Source organism: Ambystoma mexicanum, chromosome 14 (assembly GCF_040938575.1).
Source record: "Ambystoma mexicanum isolate Mex_15411 chromosome 14, UKY_AmexF1_1, whole genome shotgun sequence".
NCBI lineage: Eukaryota > Metazoa > Chordata > Amphibia > Caudata > Ambystomatidae > Ambystoma > Ambystoma mexicanum.
Window position 1 is genome coordinate 539,771,026 of NC_090940.1, and position 19,710 is coordinate 539,790,735.

At 47.0% G+C, this 19,710-nt stretch overlaps 1 protein-coding gene across 8 annotated transcripts in view; it reads right to left on the bottom strand.

Moving 5' to 3' along the window:
• The window catches only part of EVL (Enah/Vasp-like), a 965,108-nt gene that overhangs the window by 836,621 nt on the left and 108,777 nt on the right, over nt 1-19,710 (bottom strand). For 2 of the 8 annotated variants that reach the window (XM_069637815.1, XM_069637805.1), the window contains exon 1: nt 10,387-10,504. The exons of 4 other annotated variants lie outside the window; for them this stretch is intronic. In XM_069637815.1, coding sequence (XP_069493916.1) covers nt 10,387-10,448 — 62 coding nt within the window. In that variant the 5' untranslated portion in view covers nt 10,449-10,504. Of the gene's footprint in view, nt 1-10,386; nt 10,569-19,710 lie in introns of those variants that run through there. 2 more of the 8 variants (XM_069637795.1, XM_069637810.1) reach the window with 2 other exon arrangements.

The following is a 19,710-nucleotide window of genomic DNA, read 5'->3' on the forward strand; positions in this document are numbered from 1 at the left end:
CGCTATCAGGCCAATGTGTGTGGACGTTCTCCTGGCCATGTGTTGCTGTTGCGCTATGTGGACACATGTGAATCACATGATTGGACATTGTGGATTTGGCATGGTTTTATTTGGGCCACCTACCTGATTCTCCGGATGTCTGCACTCCTTTCTCCATCCCTCCGACTCCCTCTATGCTCTCCATTCCAATGGTGGAGGCACAGATTTCTTCCCAGGGGGTCAACTTGATGGGTGATTCCGATCCTCCCCCGGTGGCTGTGGCAATGTTGCGGTTGGCAGAGAGTATGCTACGGACGCGTATCCGCAGGTCGTCCCACCGCTTCCTGCATTGCTGTGGGTTGCGGGGTGCGGTCCCCACCGCACTTACCCGCTGTGCCACCAGGGCCCATATGGCCTTCTTGTTCGCAAGTGCCGTCCTGGTCATTTGCGTGGAGAAGACGGCGGCGGCATTCTCCTGGAGGGTCTCTGTGAGCACGGTGAGTTCCTCACGGGAGAAGTGGACCTGCCGCTTGCGGTCGCACGCTTTCTTCGCTACTTTTCCCATTTTTCTTGGTTTCACTAGGGTGGATGACGGGTTGGGATGTGTCTCAGGGTGGTGTTTTTAGTGGTTGTGTGTATTTTGTGGTTTTATAGGTGTACGGCGTGTTGTTTCCCGTTCCGGGCCCATGTTTTTACTTCCGTTTCCGTATATTTACGGTCACCGTACTTTCCGGTTGGCGCTCACTGCGGTGTCCGCTATGATGGGTGGCGGTATTGCACCTAGGGCGCCGTACGGCGGCGGTGTGGGCGTTTTGGGGTCATTTCCGCCATCGCGGACTTTGCACTTCCGCCATGCCGTGGTGCTCGTGCCCGATGGGTCGGAATGGGCCGCACTTTGCTCCATCGTGCAATGGCGGAAACGCTATTTACGCTGTGGCGGTCCGGTCAGTCACTTTCCGCCAGGGTCGTAATGAGGGCCATTGTGCCCTATACAATGCCCTTCTACTGCCAGCTTGTCATAGGCATCGCTTTTCGGGTAGGCTGTCCTGACAGCAGGGGTAAAAATGTCAAGTTGCAAGCTACTAGCCCGGCATAAAAGGTTACCCGTTGCCTCAGGTTGCCATATACCCAAAGCACACCATTTCTTCCTCACCAAGAGTCAATTATCACTGGCCAATGGCTAGCGGTCAATGCAAATTGACTCAACACCTAGGCCATCACGTCGTCCCTGGCGCCACCTGACTCGCTAGACGCCGCCCGCCCTCTCCTCCCCACCACCTGGTACAGCTGTACTCCTCCTAAGTGCCCCTCTGTATCCGACCCCCCGCTGTATATATGTTCTGTTACTTCTGAAAAGCACACCGTTATGCATCTGTAATGTTGTACACCTCTGTAAAAGGCTCCATTATGTATCTGTATTGGTGTACACCTCTGTAAAGTGCCCTGTTGTGCATCTGTACTGTTGTATACCCCTGTAAATTTCTCTGTTGTGTATCTGTATTATTGTACACCTCTGTAAAGCGCTCCACTGCTTCTTGAAGCCAGATCTGTGCTCAATAAATACAATAATAATTTTAAAAATTGTGAGGCCTCCTGACACTACATGCCTTTTATCTGATGGAGTAGCCAACCTGTCACCCTCCAGATGTTTTGGCCTACAACTCCCATTATCCCTCACCATTGACTATAATGGCTGGGGCTGATGGGTGTTGTAGGCCTAAATATTTCAAGGAGAACAGGTTGGCTAACCCTGCACAGCATTAAGATACATGGACTGTATCAAGAGCTTTGAAGCTTTGGTGAATCCCACCTTACTTACCATCAACCCCAAATTCACAGATTCGCCAGGAAAGGTACATTTCTCAGACGCTACCACAACAATGATTACAGGAAACTGCAGGGTGCAGTACTCCAGACCGACCGACCCCGTATCCTATCTGAAGAATGGCAGCTTCCGTCCATCGAGTGCACGCATATCTCTTAGCAATATTGGGCTAATGGCCCAATATATGGGCGCCACCACACCCTTAAACAGCGAAACTTAGTACCGCTGTACAGATATGATAGGTTATTTATAACGCGCTTAACACCCAGAGGTTTCTAAGCGCGGACCTGGGAATCTAACCGGTTGTGCTCTGTTTCGTCTTGCTTCCAAGACGAGCACGTTGCCCCTGAGCTATCCTGTACTCATTTCATAAGCTCAGGAAAAGTTGGCCTTCCATTTAGAGAGATCATGTAATGCAGCGTTGGTCCGTCTGCATTGGATTGTCTCTTCCCTGTGACTCGGCATTTCCAGAGATTGCTGTGGGATCAAAGAAGACTTTTCCAGCGAAGCAAAAAAGCTGATGCATGAAAAAGCGTGCAGCAAGACTTCTTAGAAGGTAGCATTTGTTTCCATGGTATCTTAGTGGCCGGTGCCATTACAAAAGGGGAACCACTGTGTGAATGTTAGCCCCAATGCACCAATTATATGCCAACTAGCCACCAACATGGCCCCGTCCCCCACGAAGCAGTCAATCTCAGACTGCCGGGTCATGCACCTGATGCACACAGCCACAAGAATGCAGAATTGGGGCATTTTGCACTGTATTGGTGAGGAAAGTGTGGGGGACATGCTGGAGCCTACCCCAATGCTGAGGGAGACTCACTGTGAAAAGCATAAATTGTTGGATGGAAGCGTCTGAGCCAACACTTCTTAACAACCCGGTATATGTCTGGGTGGTATCACAGGCCGTCATTTATCGCTCATTGCTTGGAGATTTGTAGGTGCATGAAGGGACCGCAACTACTCACGAGTGTCCAGGAACCACTGGCACAGCTGTGAGAGGTGTTGTTCCCATGAACTAGATCAGATATCACCTTTCAGCAGACCAGAGAGCGATTCAAGGGGACAATATTTTGACCCCATTGCACTGTATAGAGAAAAGGAAGTCATTGCACTGTCTCCCTAACCAACTAAACGACCACCCTCTCCATCTGTTACCACTTTACACTACTCACACAATCCACCTTCAAACATGGCAGCGAACTGCCAACAAACATACCACATCAGCCGTCACGCAGCAATTGCACTGCTCACCTCGCAAACTCTGCCACCCCCGCGGCCTACCCAGTCTCAAAGCCCCCTCTACAAATGAATTGATCTGGGAGTCTTCCCCTCTAGATTAAAACAGATACCAGAGTGTGGCCACCACAAACCACACATAACCATACCAGCACCCAGGAGTCACGTACTACCTGACTCGAGGGGGGGGGGCCCACTGCTCTGCTCCCCACCACCTGGTAGAACTATACCCCTCTTCTGTGCCCCTCTGTATCCTACCTCTGCTGTATATTTGTTCTATTGTTACCTCTGAAAAGCGCTCCGTAATGCATCTGTACTGTTGTATACCCCTGTAAAGTGCTCCGTTGTGTATCTGTATTATTGTATACTTCTGTAAAGCGCTCCGTTATGCATCTTTACTGTTGTTACCTCTGAAAAGCGCTCCGTTATGCATCTGTACTGTTGTATACCTCTGAAAAGCACTCCGTTATGCATCTTTACTGTTGTTACCTCATTAAAGCGCTCCGTTATGCATCTGTACTGTTGTATACCTCTGAAAAGCGCTCTGTTATGTATCTGTACTGTTGTATACCTCTGTAAAGAGCTCCGTTATGCATCTGTACTGTTGTATACCTCTGTGAAGTGCTCCGTTATGCATCTGTATTGTTGTATACCTCTGAAAAGTGCTCCGTTATGCATCTGTACTGTTGTATACCTCTGAAAAGCGCTCCGTTATGCATCTGTACTGTTGTATACCTCTGAAAAGCGCTCCGTTATGCATCTTTACCGTTGTATACCTCTGTAAAGCGCTCCGCTGCTTCTCCAAGCCAGGTCCATGCTCAATAAATACCATAATAATAATAATAATAACTACGGCCCTGCACGCATCAAGACCTTCGGATTTTCCTCTGCATTCCCCTCGATCCCACTGAAACCCCAACAGACCCACCCTTTCTTTGCATAGCCAGGTGCAATGAGGCCACCAAAGCAACAGAGGATGCGCTATGCAAGACCACTTTACGTTGCATTGCATCCCTTGCTGGAAGGATGCGCTATGCAAGACAACTTTACGTTGCATTGCATCCCTGCAGCGAGGATGCGCTTTGCAAGACCACTTTACATTGCATTGCATCCCTTGTGGCGAGGATGCGCTATGCTAGCCCCCTTTACAGTGCATTGCATCCCTTGCTGCGAGGATGCGCTATGCAAGACCACTTTACATTGCATTCATCCCTTGTGGCGAGTATGTGATATGCAAGACCACTTTACATTGCATATCACATACTCGCCACAAGGGATGAATGCAAGACCACTTTACATTGCATTCCATCCCTTGTGGCGAGTATGTGATATGCAAGACCACTTTACATTGCATTGCATCCCTTGCGGCGAGGATGCGCTATGCTAGCCCCCTTTACAGTGCATTGCATCCCTTGCTGCGAGGATGCGCTATGCAAGACCGCTTTACATTGCATTCATCCCTTGTGGCGAGTATGTGATATGCAAGACCACTTTACATTGCATTCATCCCTTGTGGCGAGTATGTGATATGCAAGACCACTTAACATTGCATTGCATCCCTTGCGGCGGGGATGCGCTATGCTAGCCCCCTTTACGGTGCATTGTATCCCTTGTGGCATCTCTCATGTAAGAAAGAAGTCCTTCATTGTCTGTCTGGAGGCTCCCTCGCACATGACCAACTCACCTTATGGTGCACGCGTTACCTGCTCAGCGTATAGCTTGATGAGCCAAGAAGGACTTGGGTCCACATATGACATGTATCACCTCCCACCCTCCCCACATGCAAACAGTAAAGAGACAACGGGCCTCATTGCAACTTTGCTGGTCTGGGAAAAAAAGCCGGTAATTTCGGCACCAGCATTTTTTCCGGACCGGCAAAGTACAAGTCTGCATTGGGGGCCACGGATCTCCCGGTGGGCCTGACCTGCCGGTAGATTAGGCCCCCACTGGCAGATAAATGCCTGAATCACCAGCACTGGTAATGCCATGGGAATTTACTGTCACTCTGCCCCTGTAATATCCCAGTAATACCGGGCGGCTGAGACAATAATGCAGCTTTCCCGGTATCCCACCGGAATTGCCTTTGCTCTGTGGGGTCTCCAGGGCACGTGCATTCCTGCACTCCAGGCCGTGGGCGGGGTTTCAATCTTTCGCCTAACTCCAGAAAACCGGCACGGAGTCTAGAAGAAGGGAATGCCCTGAGAATTCCAGCAGATCACAGCAAGCTGAAGGTTCACTTGTGCGCTCTGAGGCCCACGGGCATGCAGCGCATTATAAAAATGTAAATAAATAAATAAAATGTCCAGAAAAATTACACAAAACTGGGGGGGGGGGGAAACACCTATACACAAAAATCTCAGCTACAAGTGACAGGAACTCCTCCAAAGAATTCCCGAATCACCCACTGTAGCAGCTTCAAAGCGCCAATGTAAACGTCTTTTTGTATAGCGCCACAATTAAGCCGAGAATTAACATACGGTTAATACGCAATGTCTGAACAGTCAGGCTAATTGAAAGATGTATTTATTTAAATCGACAGAATTTAAGGCTAGAAACATAAAGGGCTATGGCAATCTTCGGTACAATTGTCTATGTACCAAAGGTGTAGCACCATATAGTGGAACCCCAGCGGGGGAACGATGATGGAGTCTTGGCATTCAATTATGGGCAACAGGACCGATTCCGGGCTGTCGTGGCATCCTCATCCCAGGATCGCTGGGCCTCCTTATGTTTCTGCTTTTTCATGTACAGTTCTTTAGGCGGGACAGTGACACACCTTAAAGAGCACAGCTGTCACGATTGGGCAAGTCTCATACATGATCGGCGACTCCAACCGTAGGCCAACCCACTCCAAAGGCTGCAATCAGCTGCCAGTGCAACTAACATGGCACTTGAGTCTCTCCCATGCGTCCTTTCTGACAGAAATCAATATATGAGGGAGGGCACTGTCATTACCTCCCCCCCACCCTTAGCCGTAAAGTGATGAGTACGCTACGTACCAACACCCGCCCCCCTCGACTCTCCAACATATATAGTTAAGCAGCTCAGCGGCAACATGCTCGCCTTGGAAGCAAGACGACACAGAGCAACACACGTTCGATTCCCGGGTCTGTGCTTAGAAACCTCTGGGTATTAAGTGTGTTATAAATAACCTATCATATCATAGATTCCTTCTGACAGCACCACCACCCCTAAGTGGATGACATGCCAACCTATGTGCATCCACTCGAACAAACAGTTTGGCACTGTCTCAAGAGGCTGAAGATTCGTGGATGAGCGCCATCTGCCCAAAACTCAATGCTTCCGAGACCTAGATCCTGGTATTAAGGCCAAGTCACTGGATCAAAAAAGCGGACTCCCTATTCCACAGCCCCAGGGATCTTTGGAGTCAATGTCCCCAGTCACACAAATAGTTACAACCTTGAAGATCAGCGCAGCACAAAAAAAAAAAAATGACTTCACGAGGAAGATCCTCCCTTCCATCCCTGAGGACAACCACTTCTTCGTAATAGCGTCTTCGTCAACTGCAGACTCGGATATGCACGACAACTCCAGAGGATGCAAAACGCTTTTGGATCTGCCATGTTAGGAGTAAACCAATACGAACATATCTCCTTACATCTGAGACGAGTCCCTTTACAAGACAGAATCAAATTCAACATCCTTTGTCTAGCATACAAAAGTGTCAATGATCTGCTGTGTTCGAACAAATGGAAATGCAAGGTACATTCCTCCCAACTGCTTTGCTCCTCAAACGGGACCCACTGTCAAGACTCTGCAAAAGCAGGAGAGACTGGTACTTCTCTGCCATAGACCACCGCATCTGGAATCAACATTCTCAGACCTGGTGATCCTCAATCACTCATGCAGTTCTGTTCAGTCTCAAAAAACATCTCCTCTGATTAGACCCTCCCGGTCTACCCTACACGTACACTCTCCTCCCTTAACGAAGGGCACTGTGCTATTTCTTCAATCACCCTCATGGTCAATGTGCTAGTCCAGCCCTACCCTGTGTGCATTGTAACGCAGATGCAGGAGCCACAATCGGTGGAGCTCGGTACCCGCTGCGCTCTCCACTGTCGCAATCACATGAGTCCAGTGGCCTTTCTAGATCTGCATGATGCAATAAAATTTAAAGTAAAGTGGTCTTGTATAGCGCAAAACTTGCCTTTTTGGGGCATCTCGGTGCATAAAGAGTCCTGCAACCTCACTCCATTTGCTATTTGCGAAGTGCCAGCAGGCTTCAGAAATTCAGAACTGGTCCTGATGAAGCCACACTCATTCTCGTTCATCGAAACATGTGTCGCCATGGTCTGCAGTGGGAATGTCTTACGCACTGCATATCTGATGCTTATTAACAATGCCGTGCTTCATTGTGTATTTTCTGACTTTTTTTGTTTTGTGACTGACGTAACAAATTGTGAATTGAGGTACAAAAACAATTTTCCACAAGAACCTAAACAGTGCAATCTGACACTTTTTCAAAGTTTGTTAAATATATATTTCAGGTGAAGTGCCAAGAGGCAATCCGCATAGCAATAAGCGCTATCCAAATCAAATAAACATGAACATATTGAAAAATGACAGTAATTTGGATGCGTCGCTATCGTTCATGTTTAGTTCCTAAGTGTATTTAGATGACAGGAACATAGCCCAAAAGAGATATAACACGTATACATGTCTGATCATAATTTTCAAAATGGTTGAAGCTTTGCCCAAAACAAGGTGCAACCACCCAAAGGGTGGGGTTGCAGTGACCCATTGGTTAAGATTTAGGGGCTAAAAGAATGCGGGTGATATTGACAAATTCTGGGACATTTTGATACAGGTTCCTGGAGGTTTACGTGAAATTCAAAATCCTTATCCAGGACGAAGTGTCTCTGAATCTGTTTAATGCTATTGCTATACAGTTTGAGGATATTTTCTGATTTTGGATTTGTTGGTAACATTGGCTGATTAAAATGCTTTCTTGTTCTCTGTCCATTCTCGGTTTCAGACTTCCTTTTTTCCTTCTATTCTGTTTTACTTTCTTCTTGAATTCTTTCAGTTATAGATTTTATTTGCATTTTTTTTTAAAGCGCTCACACAGCCTGAGGGCATCTAGGCGCTGTTACAGGAATAATTTATTTTTGTTGCATAATTATTATTATTTTTTTGTCTTAGTTGCGCATTTATAATGCGCTTAAATACCCAGAGGTTTCTAAGCGCAGACCCAGGGATCGAACCTGCTTTGCTTTGTGTCATCTTTCTTCCAAGGCGAACACGTTGCTGCTGAGCTACCCTCCCAGAACATAATTATTGCTTACAATGTTAATTATATGCCAAGATCCTTTAGGTTTGTATTTTTATGACTATTAATGATATTTGTCACGTTTGTATAATATATCTTGAAAATAAAAATGTGCAAATCTAGGATTTAGGGGCTAGGCCTGAATAAGAAGCTGGGCCTTCCCAGCGCCCCCCCTAGGCGCCCGCTAGATCTGCCTTTCCCTAGGCCCGACTCTACATACATGGCCTCGAGCCAGACAGCGCACGCATGTTGGACTGGCAGCCCCCTGGCTATCTACACAGGCAGGCTACACACAAAGAAGTCGAGTCCTGCGTGTGCCGCGGCGGGCGTTCGCGAGAGATTGGCAGGCGACGCTGGAGCTATAAAAACCCCCGAGCAAATCAACCATCACGGCATCACTCCTTGAGAACGCTTCATATCACCCACACAGAAAAAAAAGAACACGCGCCGGTACCTGGGCGCCGTGAGGTCACACGTTAAAAATAGCAGGGAACTTAAAAAAAAACGGTCAGCAGCAGAGGATGGCTCCCCAGTCACTGGGCGTCATGCGCGCGCCTCAGCCCGGTGCTGGGGGATGCAGGGGCTTCTGGCCGCACGTATGCGCTGCGAGGCCCCGAACAAGCCGCACGGGGCGCCTGGTACCCGCACCTGGGGATTCTACCTATCAATAGCCAATCTTTCCACATGTCAGAGTATACCCCGACCCATCCTCGTGTTCGCCGGATGATTGAATGGCACAATTATGCAGCGCACTACTGCTGCCCGGAGACCGCTAGGCGCTACATCTCCTCCCATTGCAACGAGCCGAGCAACCATACATGGTGCACTGCCGCCCCCCCCCCCCCCCCCAGTAATATGCCCGTGTGTGTGTGGTGTGAGTTACATAAAATGACTGTGTCAGAGCGGCCCGTGCCCTATTCAATGAATGGGAAAATAAACACGCACATACTTTGAGCATCCTTGAGTGCAGTTGGTGTTTGAGTAATTGATATTGCACTTTACACCAAAGCGCTGAACATTATTCCTGAATAATAACCGCCGTGATGCCCGCTGGGACACTGTGCCACATCCACATGTTCGAAATTATACAGATGCTGAAATGCGTGCTATGCCCTTTCATAACGTGTCCATTCGGTGCCCATACCAGGCGTGTCTGGGGTGCCTGTGGCCTGGCTATAGACCCCCCCTCGCCCCCAGCCCCATACTGGCCACAGACCCTTGAATCCCCGTGCGTGCCAGCGACTGGCTGCGGAGTAGCCAAAACAGCCCCTTATCACCCACGTTGCCATGGCAACGTCATCACCCTTGCGCCTCAAAGGCAAGGGATCGGTGCAACACGGCGCGGAAGTACCACAACAATTCCGCCCCCGGGGGGCCGCTGAAGGTCAGGTGTTGCAAAAAGTGTTTTTTTTTTTTTATCACCCATGCCCGAATAAATGAAATAAACTCGACGTGCATATACAACATAACGCGGACTACTTGACTGGAGCCGGGCCTCCTCCCGGGCCATATCCTACAAAACGAGAAAACCAAGGGGACGCCGTTTGCAGAATATTTAAGAAACCAATAGTGTTCAAAATAGTCGGCATCCAAACGACACAAACGGTGTTAGTTTGCTGAACCCCAAAATCCCAAACACACACATGCTTGATAAAACGCCTCTGTCTTAATCTTTTTAATTCGGAAATTTGGTTTTTAGTCGCTTGTCGCACCCAACCAACCTTCGGTTCAATCCCCCAAACTAAACTGGCACGCCCCCCTGGCGCATTCAATAGCGCTGTCCTCTTTTCAAGACTGAGAGATGCAAGCGGGTCTTAATAGAATGCATAATGAATGGCACGGCGTGTATTTAAAAAGCCACCCAATGCGCCGTGCACAGGCTGGATACATCTGTATACTATATATGCATTATACCGAATTCCGGCAGGACGGGCTAGCAAGCATTGCACGCAAGGAGCATGGCTTCTCCTCCAAAACAGAGCAGGCGGACGTTACAAGGCACAACATCGGAACCACAAACACCCCGCAGCGCGCCCACTGCACGGAGCCCTACCTGAATTCTTCAAACGCATTCATGGCTCCGTCCCAAGGCAACCCGGTGGCATGTGCACACATAAACGACCCCCCTGGAAGGACGCGCCTCCGTGCATTTCACCAGGCAGTGCAAAGATGCACGGGGAAGGAGGGATCCAGGCGAGGAAGGGGGGCGGGGGAGGTGCAGACGACTGGCCCGCAGCCTCCAGCTGCTGGAAAGCAGCAACTAGCAGGGAGAGAGAGAGAGCACCACGTGACCTCGCCAGCAAGGATGCAGCAAGCCTCGGCTGATGTCTATATTAGCCACTTGCAGAGGGAAAAGGCACACACACAAAAAGCAGCGGATTTCTGGCCCGTCCATTCGGACATTGCGCCAAAAATACATAATCCAAGATTCGTCTGTTTAGTCCAGTGAGGAGACATCTCCGCCGCCATCGTGGACTCGGAGTGGCGAGATGCTAATATTTACAGGGACGATAAACCCACTATGAGCTCAACAGGATCATGGAAACACAGAACTGCTGGCCTATTCGACCCAAACATCCAACCCCCAAACCCAGCACAGGTTGGTTCCACCTGCAGCCGGGTCTACAAGGGCTGGCTCAGTCTTGCCTTTGTGCATTCCAGGGTCAAGGCAAGGGCCACCGTCACTGTTAATGCTTCTATTTCAAGTCCCAATCACAGGGACTGTGACGAACCGACTTCCGGGGCACCAGTGCTCCAGGGATAATTATCGGTTTCTAAACCATCAATCAGCCCCACACCTCGAGTACACCAGAAGCAACCCGAACAGATTGGAGACGCAAGCACATTAAAAACCTCCATTACCCAATGATAAAAGGGACTGTCTAGTCAAGGTTGTGTAAACATACGAAATACAACCCACCCTGTAAAGGAATACAGAGGACAGACAGTTTCAAGAAGGAAAAGCGATGCACTCTGGATACTGACTGGAGGGTAGTTGGTAAAGTAATTAATCACAATAATAAAAGAATACTTGGTTTCCAGTCAAAGGGAGAAATGGGGTGTAAAATGTCACTAGCGGCCTTCGGAGAAGGACCCGGGAGACGTAACTACAATGTACCTTGTGCTGTAGGTGTTCTAGGGGCTCGACATGGTCGAGTCAGTTTCAGGGCACTTTGCAGGTTCTCCGACAGAGGTCAAGATGGGAGACAGCTGCGGGTATCAGGCGGCAAGACAGTTCGGTGAGCAAAGCTGGACGAACGACTGCAGGCTGGCCTACACAACGGCTCTGGGTCAGGAATCCTTGTCTCAGTGGTGTTCGGTGGTTCTGAAGCACTGGCCGAGACGTCTCAGATGTCTTTGAGCGACTGCAGGATAACAACCATCAGCGTTGCAGTCGGCTGCAGCTCGAGAATCTCGACTGGCTCGAAAATGTCCTCTAAGGCAGATGCCGGTAGATGCTCGTCGAGGCACTTCTCCCAGCTTCTTCACTGGGATTATGTCGTCCTTTAAGGCGGACAGTCCAAAGTTTAGGAGTGTGGTGCAGGCAGCTGCCTTGTCCTTGGTTTCGGGTTCAGAGACCTACTGGCACTTCCTACCTAGGAAGCTTGCTGCAGAGCTTAGCAGAGCACGTGTGCTTGCTGCGTACCGGTTCTGGAGCAGCTGGAGGGTAGACTGGATTCTGTTTCTCCCTCTGTTCCCTGGGAAATGTTAAGGGGAGGGATCAAAGTCTTCAGATGATCTGCTAAAAGAGGGGCTAATCCCTCTTTTAAAGCCAAATGGGCCATAGTGATTGGTGCAGGCTAAGCCTACCTTAATGAACCAATCCTGAGGTCCCCACCAACAATCTTCTGTATGTGTGAGGCCATAACCAAAGTGCTTTGCAACAGGAAAGGTAAAGGGGTTAAAACATATGATACTAAGTCCCACCCATCTTCCTGCCTTTTGTGGATCAAAGAGTCTCTCTGGTTAATGGATCTCTCTGTGGTTCCTGATTAAAGCCACGGGTCTCCCTTGAAGCTGCGGCAAGACCAAGCTCTCTCTCTCCTGCAAACCACATTCTCATACCTTATGAATGGGGTCCCCCTGCGGGGTGGACTTCTGTAAACATGCAGTGAGATGACCGCTCACTGTCATCCATACTAAGGGGAGGGAGCTGGCCTCAGGTTGACACAGTTGCATATGAAAGGTTGTTGGGGTGTCCTGTCTCCTTTGTTAACCTCTGCAGCCAGGCCCCACGTGGGCCTGTTTGAATTACCTTATAATTAGTATGCAAATCACTGCCACCAGCTGCCAGGCCCAAAAAAAGAGCAGGGAGGACCCATGAACTTTTGTTAGTTAATCAGGCTGGCATGGCAGGGGGAAGGTTTGGTCCTCCCCCTTCTGGATATGCACTGTGTACCCCTGGCTGTCATATCCCAACTAAATGTGACAGGGCTGGACTGTGCCTGTAGGCTGTGTCCACCCTGAGTACACAGGTTTATGCAGGGTTTTATTTGAGTACAGTAAAGGCTGTACTCACCACCCGGGCCACCTTACCTTAGTTGTTACTGTAGGGTACTATGTCAGGTGTCCATGGGTAAACAGGTGCAAATAGGGAACTGGAGCTGCCCAGAAGAGGAGCTGCCCTTTGCTGTGGCCCTTCGCTGGTTGCACGAGCAAGGCTGCCCTGAGCGGGTCTCTGAAGAGGGTGATGTGAACAACACCGGCCCAATGGAAAGAGAGCAGGTCGGGCAAAGGGCGGGGAGGAAGGAGGGAGCAGGCAGCAAACGGATATGGGGGCTGTGGGAGCGCAGCTAAAGTTTTAAAGGAGGCAAAAGTTCAACACAGCAATGTGTCAACAAGCGCTTACCAAAACCGATGAAATTCAAGTCAGAAAGGGGTGCTTAGGCTCCTGAGCGCAGGTTATAATGCGCTCCGGTACTTGCTTCAGTATCAGGTCTGGTCATGTGCTACAGATAAAATGCCTGGGCTAATGGGAAGAGAACAGTGTGGGCAGAGGGTGGGGGTGGGAGGGGGTAGGGGAAGAAGGGAGCAGACGGCGAAGGGAAATGAAGGCCACAGGAGCACAGCTAAAGTATTAAAGCAGGCAAAGATTCACACATCAATGTGTCTACAAGCGCTTACCAAGACAGATGAAATTCAGATCAGAAAGGGGTGCTTGGGCTCCTGGGCGCATGTTATAATGCACTCTGGTACTTGCTAAAGTATCCAGTCTGGTCAAGTGTTACAAACAAAATGCTTGGGACAATGGCAAGAGAGCTTGGCGGGCAAAGGAAGGGGAGAAAGGAGGGAATAGGCAGCAAAGGGAAATTGAGGCTGCAGGAGCACGCTAAAGTTTTAAAGCAGGGACAAGTTCAGCACAGCAATGTGCCTACACGCACTTACCAAGAGCGATGAAATCCAGGTCACCCAAAACCTTTTCTCATACAAGTCCCCCTGTGCAATTCAGAATAAGGTGTTGCTTGACATTTACATTTGCACCATTCTCTGTGAATAGAAACAAGTCCTTGAAGCTATCTCCCATCCACAAATATCTTAATAACCACAGCTCCCACTGGTGCCACATTATCAATCATTTTCTGGCAGGTTATGAAGCTTCATGATTGCTTCATATCTCAAATCATCCACTATGCCAGTGATCGCCAAGGCGTAGCTCGAGAGCACCCTGTTGCTCGTGGCACTCTACTTTGTTGCTCGGCCAGCTGCGCTGGGCCATGGCGTGGAGGCCTAGAAGGAGGCGCTGAAGGAATGAGACCGCAGTAGCAGTATAGCCAGAACAGAGTCCTGGGCTCTTCTAGAATGGTGGCCATTGAGTGTGCTGTGGCTCCAGTTTGCTAATGTATTTGATGCAAGAGTTGAGTTTTTTTGCCACCATTCACATTATTTCTCAGTGCTTACTTATAGCAATGTCATTGTTTAAACATTGTCAACTTCAGATACTTGACCCAGTTCACTAAAGTATCAATGAGGAAAATAATTGAACCATGGTCCCATGTTTGTGTTCTAGAGAAAATGGTCATATTCTGTTCCTTTGCATAGCTAGTAGGAGCAAAATGGACAAATAAGTAGCATTCATACCCAGCTTTCCATTATTAAATAATTAGCATGCACCGCTTTTTGTACAAGTGAGATTTGTGTTTGATGCCACCATGCATTATATTTATCAGAAATATTACTATTCGTGACGCCTGCATTTATTAGTACATAGTGTCCTAGTGGAAAAATTGATATAGTTTGATACTCTGCACCTCTGGCACGTGGCTAACGGCAGATAGGCAAACGCCTGCCACATTTTTTATAATTAAATTGCCCTGTATTCAAATTCTATTAAGTTACTGCAAATAAGTTTAAATTAACAAGCCTATTAATCAATCCAAATATCTAGTTAACAGCACTACATCCCCCTATTAAGTGGTCGTCAAAAGCTCTACGTTTTGTCAAATGTTTGCCACTAAGTTTTGTGTAAAATCCCTTCTAGGCAGAGAAAAGGGGCTCCCAAATCCTTCAGAAAAATATTATTTTATTCCTAACCACTATTTCGCCAGTGAAAATGCACTATTTGCCATTGCATTCCAAACTAATTCTTAGGTGGTAACCTCCAAAGCCTCAGTGAAGTGCTCTGTAAAGCCTACCTTGCTATGATCAGTATTACTCAATCAGTATTGATGTACTCCTATTTCTCCACTGTTAGTAACATTTAAATATATGTATCTTATTTGATAAAATAAAAAAAAATAAAAAGCAGCTTTCACATAATTCATACAAGCTATATACCTATGAGCCTGATAATTACAATTCATTATATAATGTCCATGCTTACGCAGAGCAGAAACCATGACAAAGTAACAGAAAATGAATCAAATCTTCATCGACTCCCATTTTGCAGGCCCACTTTGCTTCCTCCTGCACACCTTCATTTTTGGAAGGGTGGGCACATTTAAACGTACGCTTAGCATCATCCTCCTGCATTCTGGGGAGCTTTTTTCACAGATTTCTCTTTGCCGTCTTATATGTGTACGTACGTCTGCATATAAAAATAAAGAGGGCTGCTTACATATATTTTGGACATCTTCCTCTCTCCCCATCGGACAACCTCGTGGGCTATTTTGAATTGACTTAATGTGTCAAACCTAGTTATATTGAACCTTCCATCAAAAGGAACAGCGCCTTACGACTCCCCCCGTACCACAAGTATTTTTCTTTACCAAGGAGGCTGCGTGCTTACACTGAAATTCAGTTTGTGATTAGCAGAAAATACCAGGGCCCTCATTACAACCCTGGCGTTGGACCATGGTGCTAATAGCAGATGTTTTGGACTGCAACTCCCATAAATCCATGCTAACACAGTCAATAACAATCGATCATCGGAATCGTAGTCTGAAACATCTGCATAGCCGCAGGTTGCTGACACCTACTGTACTGTAGCAATCGTAACAAAAAGGTGTAGGAGAGGGAGAAACTATAGTGCCTTTAGGAATACTATCCAATGGGGATACTGCTCTTAGCTTGTGGTTCGTTCCGTTCTGTCATTTTGCTCTGAAAACGCTGTCTGGGCTGAAAAACCACACTACCCAGCTGCCCGAGAATTATTCAGAGTACTTAATTGGCTACCATGCGCCCCAGCGCCGGCACACCTACGACATGCCGGTCTTCGCCAGACTATTTAAATTATTGTAATTCTCTCGTATTCAGTTTAAATTGTTGGTGTAGGAGTCCGACTCCTGTTTGTTAAATTGTGCTTTGTTTCATTTAATTTAGACTTTTAATAGCAATATTTGACTTTGTGCAGGCAGTAACAAGTTGGGATGATTTTGGATTCTAAAAATATCTGTCTCGTTGTGAAATAGCTTTTTGAAACAGAACAGAACTCCAGAGCCTGATTTTAGCTCATGGGTTGTTCCGTTCTGTCATTGCGCTCTGAAAACATTGTCTGGGATGACAAACCACACTACCCAGTACGGAGTACTTAATTGGCTACCAGGCGCACCAGGACTGGCGCAACTGTGACAAGCTTGTCTTCGCCAGTCATTGTCCGTCATCGGGCTCTGATCCAGTGTGTTGGTGAGTTGATAGCTCCCCTTTACTTGTACGTTACAGCTATTGGTCTGGTGTACAGAACCCACATTGAATACATAGGATCTCCGGTCACCCCGCTGTACTCCTCACGTTACGGTCTCGTAACGCGCTGCAGTCTGGAAAGATAAAGAAGGCTACTGTATGCTCATACAAAAGAATCTATTTAAATACAAACCAGACACACTATGGGTCACTCAATGAAACACAACCTGCTACTGAGTGCTCAAAAAGCGGCGCGCCCGGCAATTGTCAACAAATATTTTCTCCTGAAAGCAGACAATAACCTACCTAAAACCCTGTCTAATGCAAACACTCTGAACTTAGGGAATCCTTTAACTAAGACACTGTACGAAGACCCAACAAACTCCCTAGAGGTCAAATCTATTGATAATGCTTCCCCAGCATCTGAGGTAAATTACAATTTTCTGCCCCAGGAGCCACTCCCAGGGGCCAATCTCCCTTGGCAGACCTGAACCATTCTTTCTTAAAACCCATCGATACATCTTGCATATTCCAAGAAGTCACTAGTAGTCAGGTAGATCTAGGAATATCCCCCCCTTGTACAACCACCACCTATAGGTGCTACAGCCCTAACTAACAGTAACATCATCGTACAGATAGCCTTGCATGACATAATTGGGGTCACTCATGTCCCTATCAAGCCAGTAATAAACCTGATTGATGGTTGCAATATAAAAATGGCCCTTCTTAATACCAGGTCACTCTACAAGCACATCTTAAACATCCACGATCATATCCTTCAACATGACTTAGGTATTCTATGCTCAACGGAAACCTGGATAACAGATACAAGTGGCCCCATGATTGAATTAGCAGTCTCGGTACATTATTTGCAAGAATAGGGAGCAAGGGCACAGGGGTGGGGTTGTCGTCATTGCCAAGGACAGATTTCAATGTTTTGAATGCCCTAGCAATTGTGACAACTGCGAGATTCGTCCCCTAAAACTCACTCCCACTCCCTGCAGTTGGCTTAACCTAATCATCTTATATAGACCACCAAATGAGATGGTAAACTTCAATATCCCAGATCCTGAAAACAGCTAGAGGCCCCGATCGATCGACACTACTAGTGGGCGACCTCAACATGTGGTATAATAACCCTAAAAATAAGGAAGCAGTGGCATTGGAAAGGACATTTGAAGAGCTGGACTTTCAGATCCAGAACCATGAACCACCATCCATGTCCGGAAACATCTTGGACTGGGACATATCTAAAAATTAAAATCTTGAAATAAAGAATACCATACCCTGCATATGGTCAGATAATTGTTTCATTCAGTTTTCCATACTTTTACGCAATATTCCCAAACCTATGGCAAATCCTATTAAAGAGGTTTTGAGCCGTAATTTTAAGAAAGTTGCAGTCTCCCATCTTTAGGCCTGCCCCATGACATAATGACAAATACCTCTAATTCAGACACTGCAGAATTTCTCATAGAGAATTATAACAATATCTTGACTGATACCCGAAATAAAGTGGCCCTCTAAAGAAAAAACTGGTGAGGTAAATCTCAAACTGCAGAAAATGGTACACTGCAGACCTCTCTATTCTTAGGAAAGGGAAAACATGAGCCGAACAACGGTGGCTCAAACAACCAACTGCAGTTAATAAGACAGAGTGGACGACTCTCGGACAATCATACAAATATGAGATTGCCACAGCAAAGAACAATTTCTTCAATGAAGTCATTTCTGGAGCCAACAATAATTTTAAAAAAATATAGGAGTTCCTGAAATCACTCGAAAAACCTAAAGCTCTCTCCCTACCCATACATCCCACTTATCAAGACTGTGAGACTATCCAAAAGGCCTTCTATGATGAATTACAGCCCATGATAAGATCAAGAACGACCTTCAGAAGGGCTCAGGAGACCGAATGGCTACGCCTCCTTACCCTCTTCCCTTGCCTGTACATAATGAGGAACAGCCCTGTTTCTTTTTTGTATCGATCTCTAGTTTGGACATGGACAAAACCCTTTCCTCTATGCATCCAACCTCCTGCTGAGAAAACATCCTTCTGGCCAAAATGATTATTGACAATAAAAATATCTTTATCCCTTTCTTTATCAGCTTCATTAATTCCTCCTTCAGTTATGACTCTGTCCCAGAATCCATCAAAACTATCACCATAACTCTATTGGTTCAGAAAGTAGGACTAGATGCAAAGAATCTTAGGCCATTACAATCTCTAATTTCTTACTGAAGATATTGTGCAAGGAGGCCACTCTTCAACTATAATCCTTTCTCGAAAACTCTTCCAGACTCTACATCAAACACTCAAGTTTCAGAGCCAATCACAGCACCCAGAAAGCTCTGCTTGATCACCAAAACAATATGCTGGATACTCTGGATCAAGGGAAAATAGGGCTACTTCTCTTACTAGATCTGTCCGCGGCATTCGACATCCTGGACCATAGTCACCTACTTCTAACCCTGTAAAACCTGGAGAACTGTGCCCCAGAAGTTACACATTGGATTAATTCCTTCCTATTGCACAGACTATCTTCTGTGTGCTGGGGTAATGCCTCTTTCAAGCGAGCACCGATTCACTGTGGAGTCCCACAGGGTGCTTGTAGATCACCTACGATGTTTCACTTGTGCATTATACCTCTCTGTGGTCCCCAAGAGAAGCAGGGGGCCTTCTTTACAAGTTACGCTGATGACTCCTAGGCCTATGGGCGATGTTGTGCTATACAGAGACCATGATAGATAGATAGATAGATAGATAGATAGATAGATAGATAGATAGATAGATAGATAGATAGATAGATACGCAGTTAATTATGGAAATGAGTGGACATTATGATTCCTACACCATTAAGCTCAACTCCATCTTTGACATGGTTAATCAATGGATGACTGAAACATGGGTCGGCCTAAATGAGGGTTAACCCGAGCTGCTGATGTTTGGAACACCAGCTGCCAGAGCTAAACTGTGGAAGGAATACTCAAGTTTTCACATCAAGGATTGTATCATACCTGTCTCGGACAAAGTGAAGACCTTTGGTGTCTTTCTTGACTCCTCAACTATTGCCATAACTCAGGTCAACTACATTTCCAACAACAGCCACTATTATCTCAGACCCTTGAAAAACATTAAACCGTTCATTTCCGAGGTAAACTGTTCATCAATTGCCCGTGCAATAATTCTCTCACGCCTTGACTATTGAAATGCATTGCTGATAGGGGCTAACAAGAAATGCAGCCGAAAGCTACAGATCCTTCAAAATGATGCTGTCTGCATTTGCAAAGGAATCTCCCGACGAGAGCATATATCCTC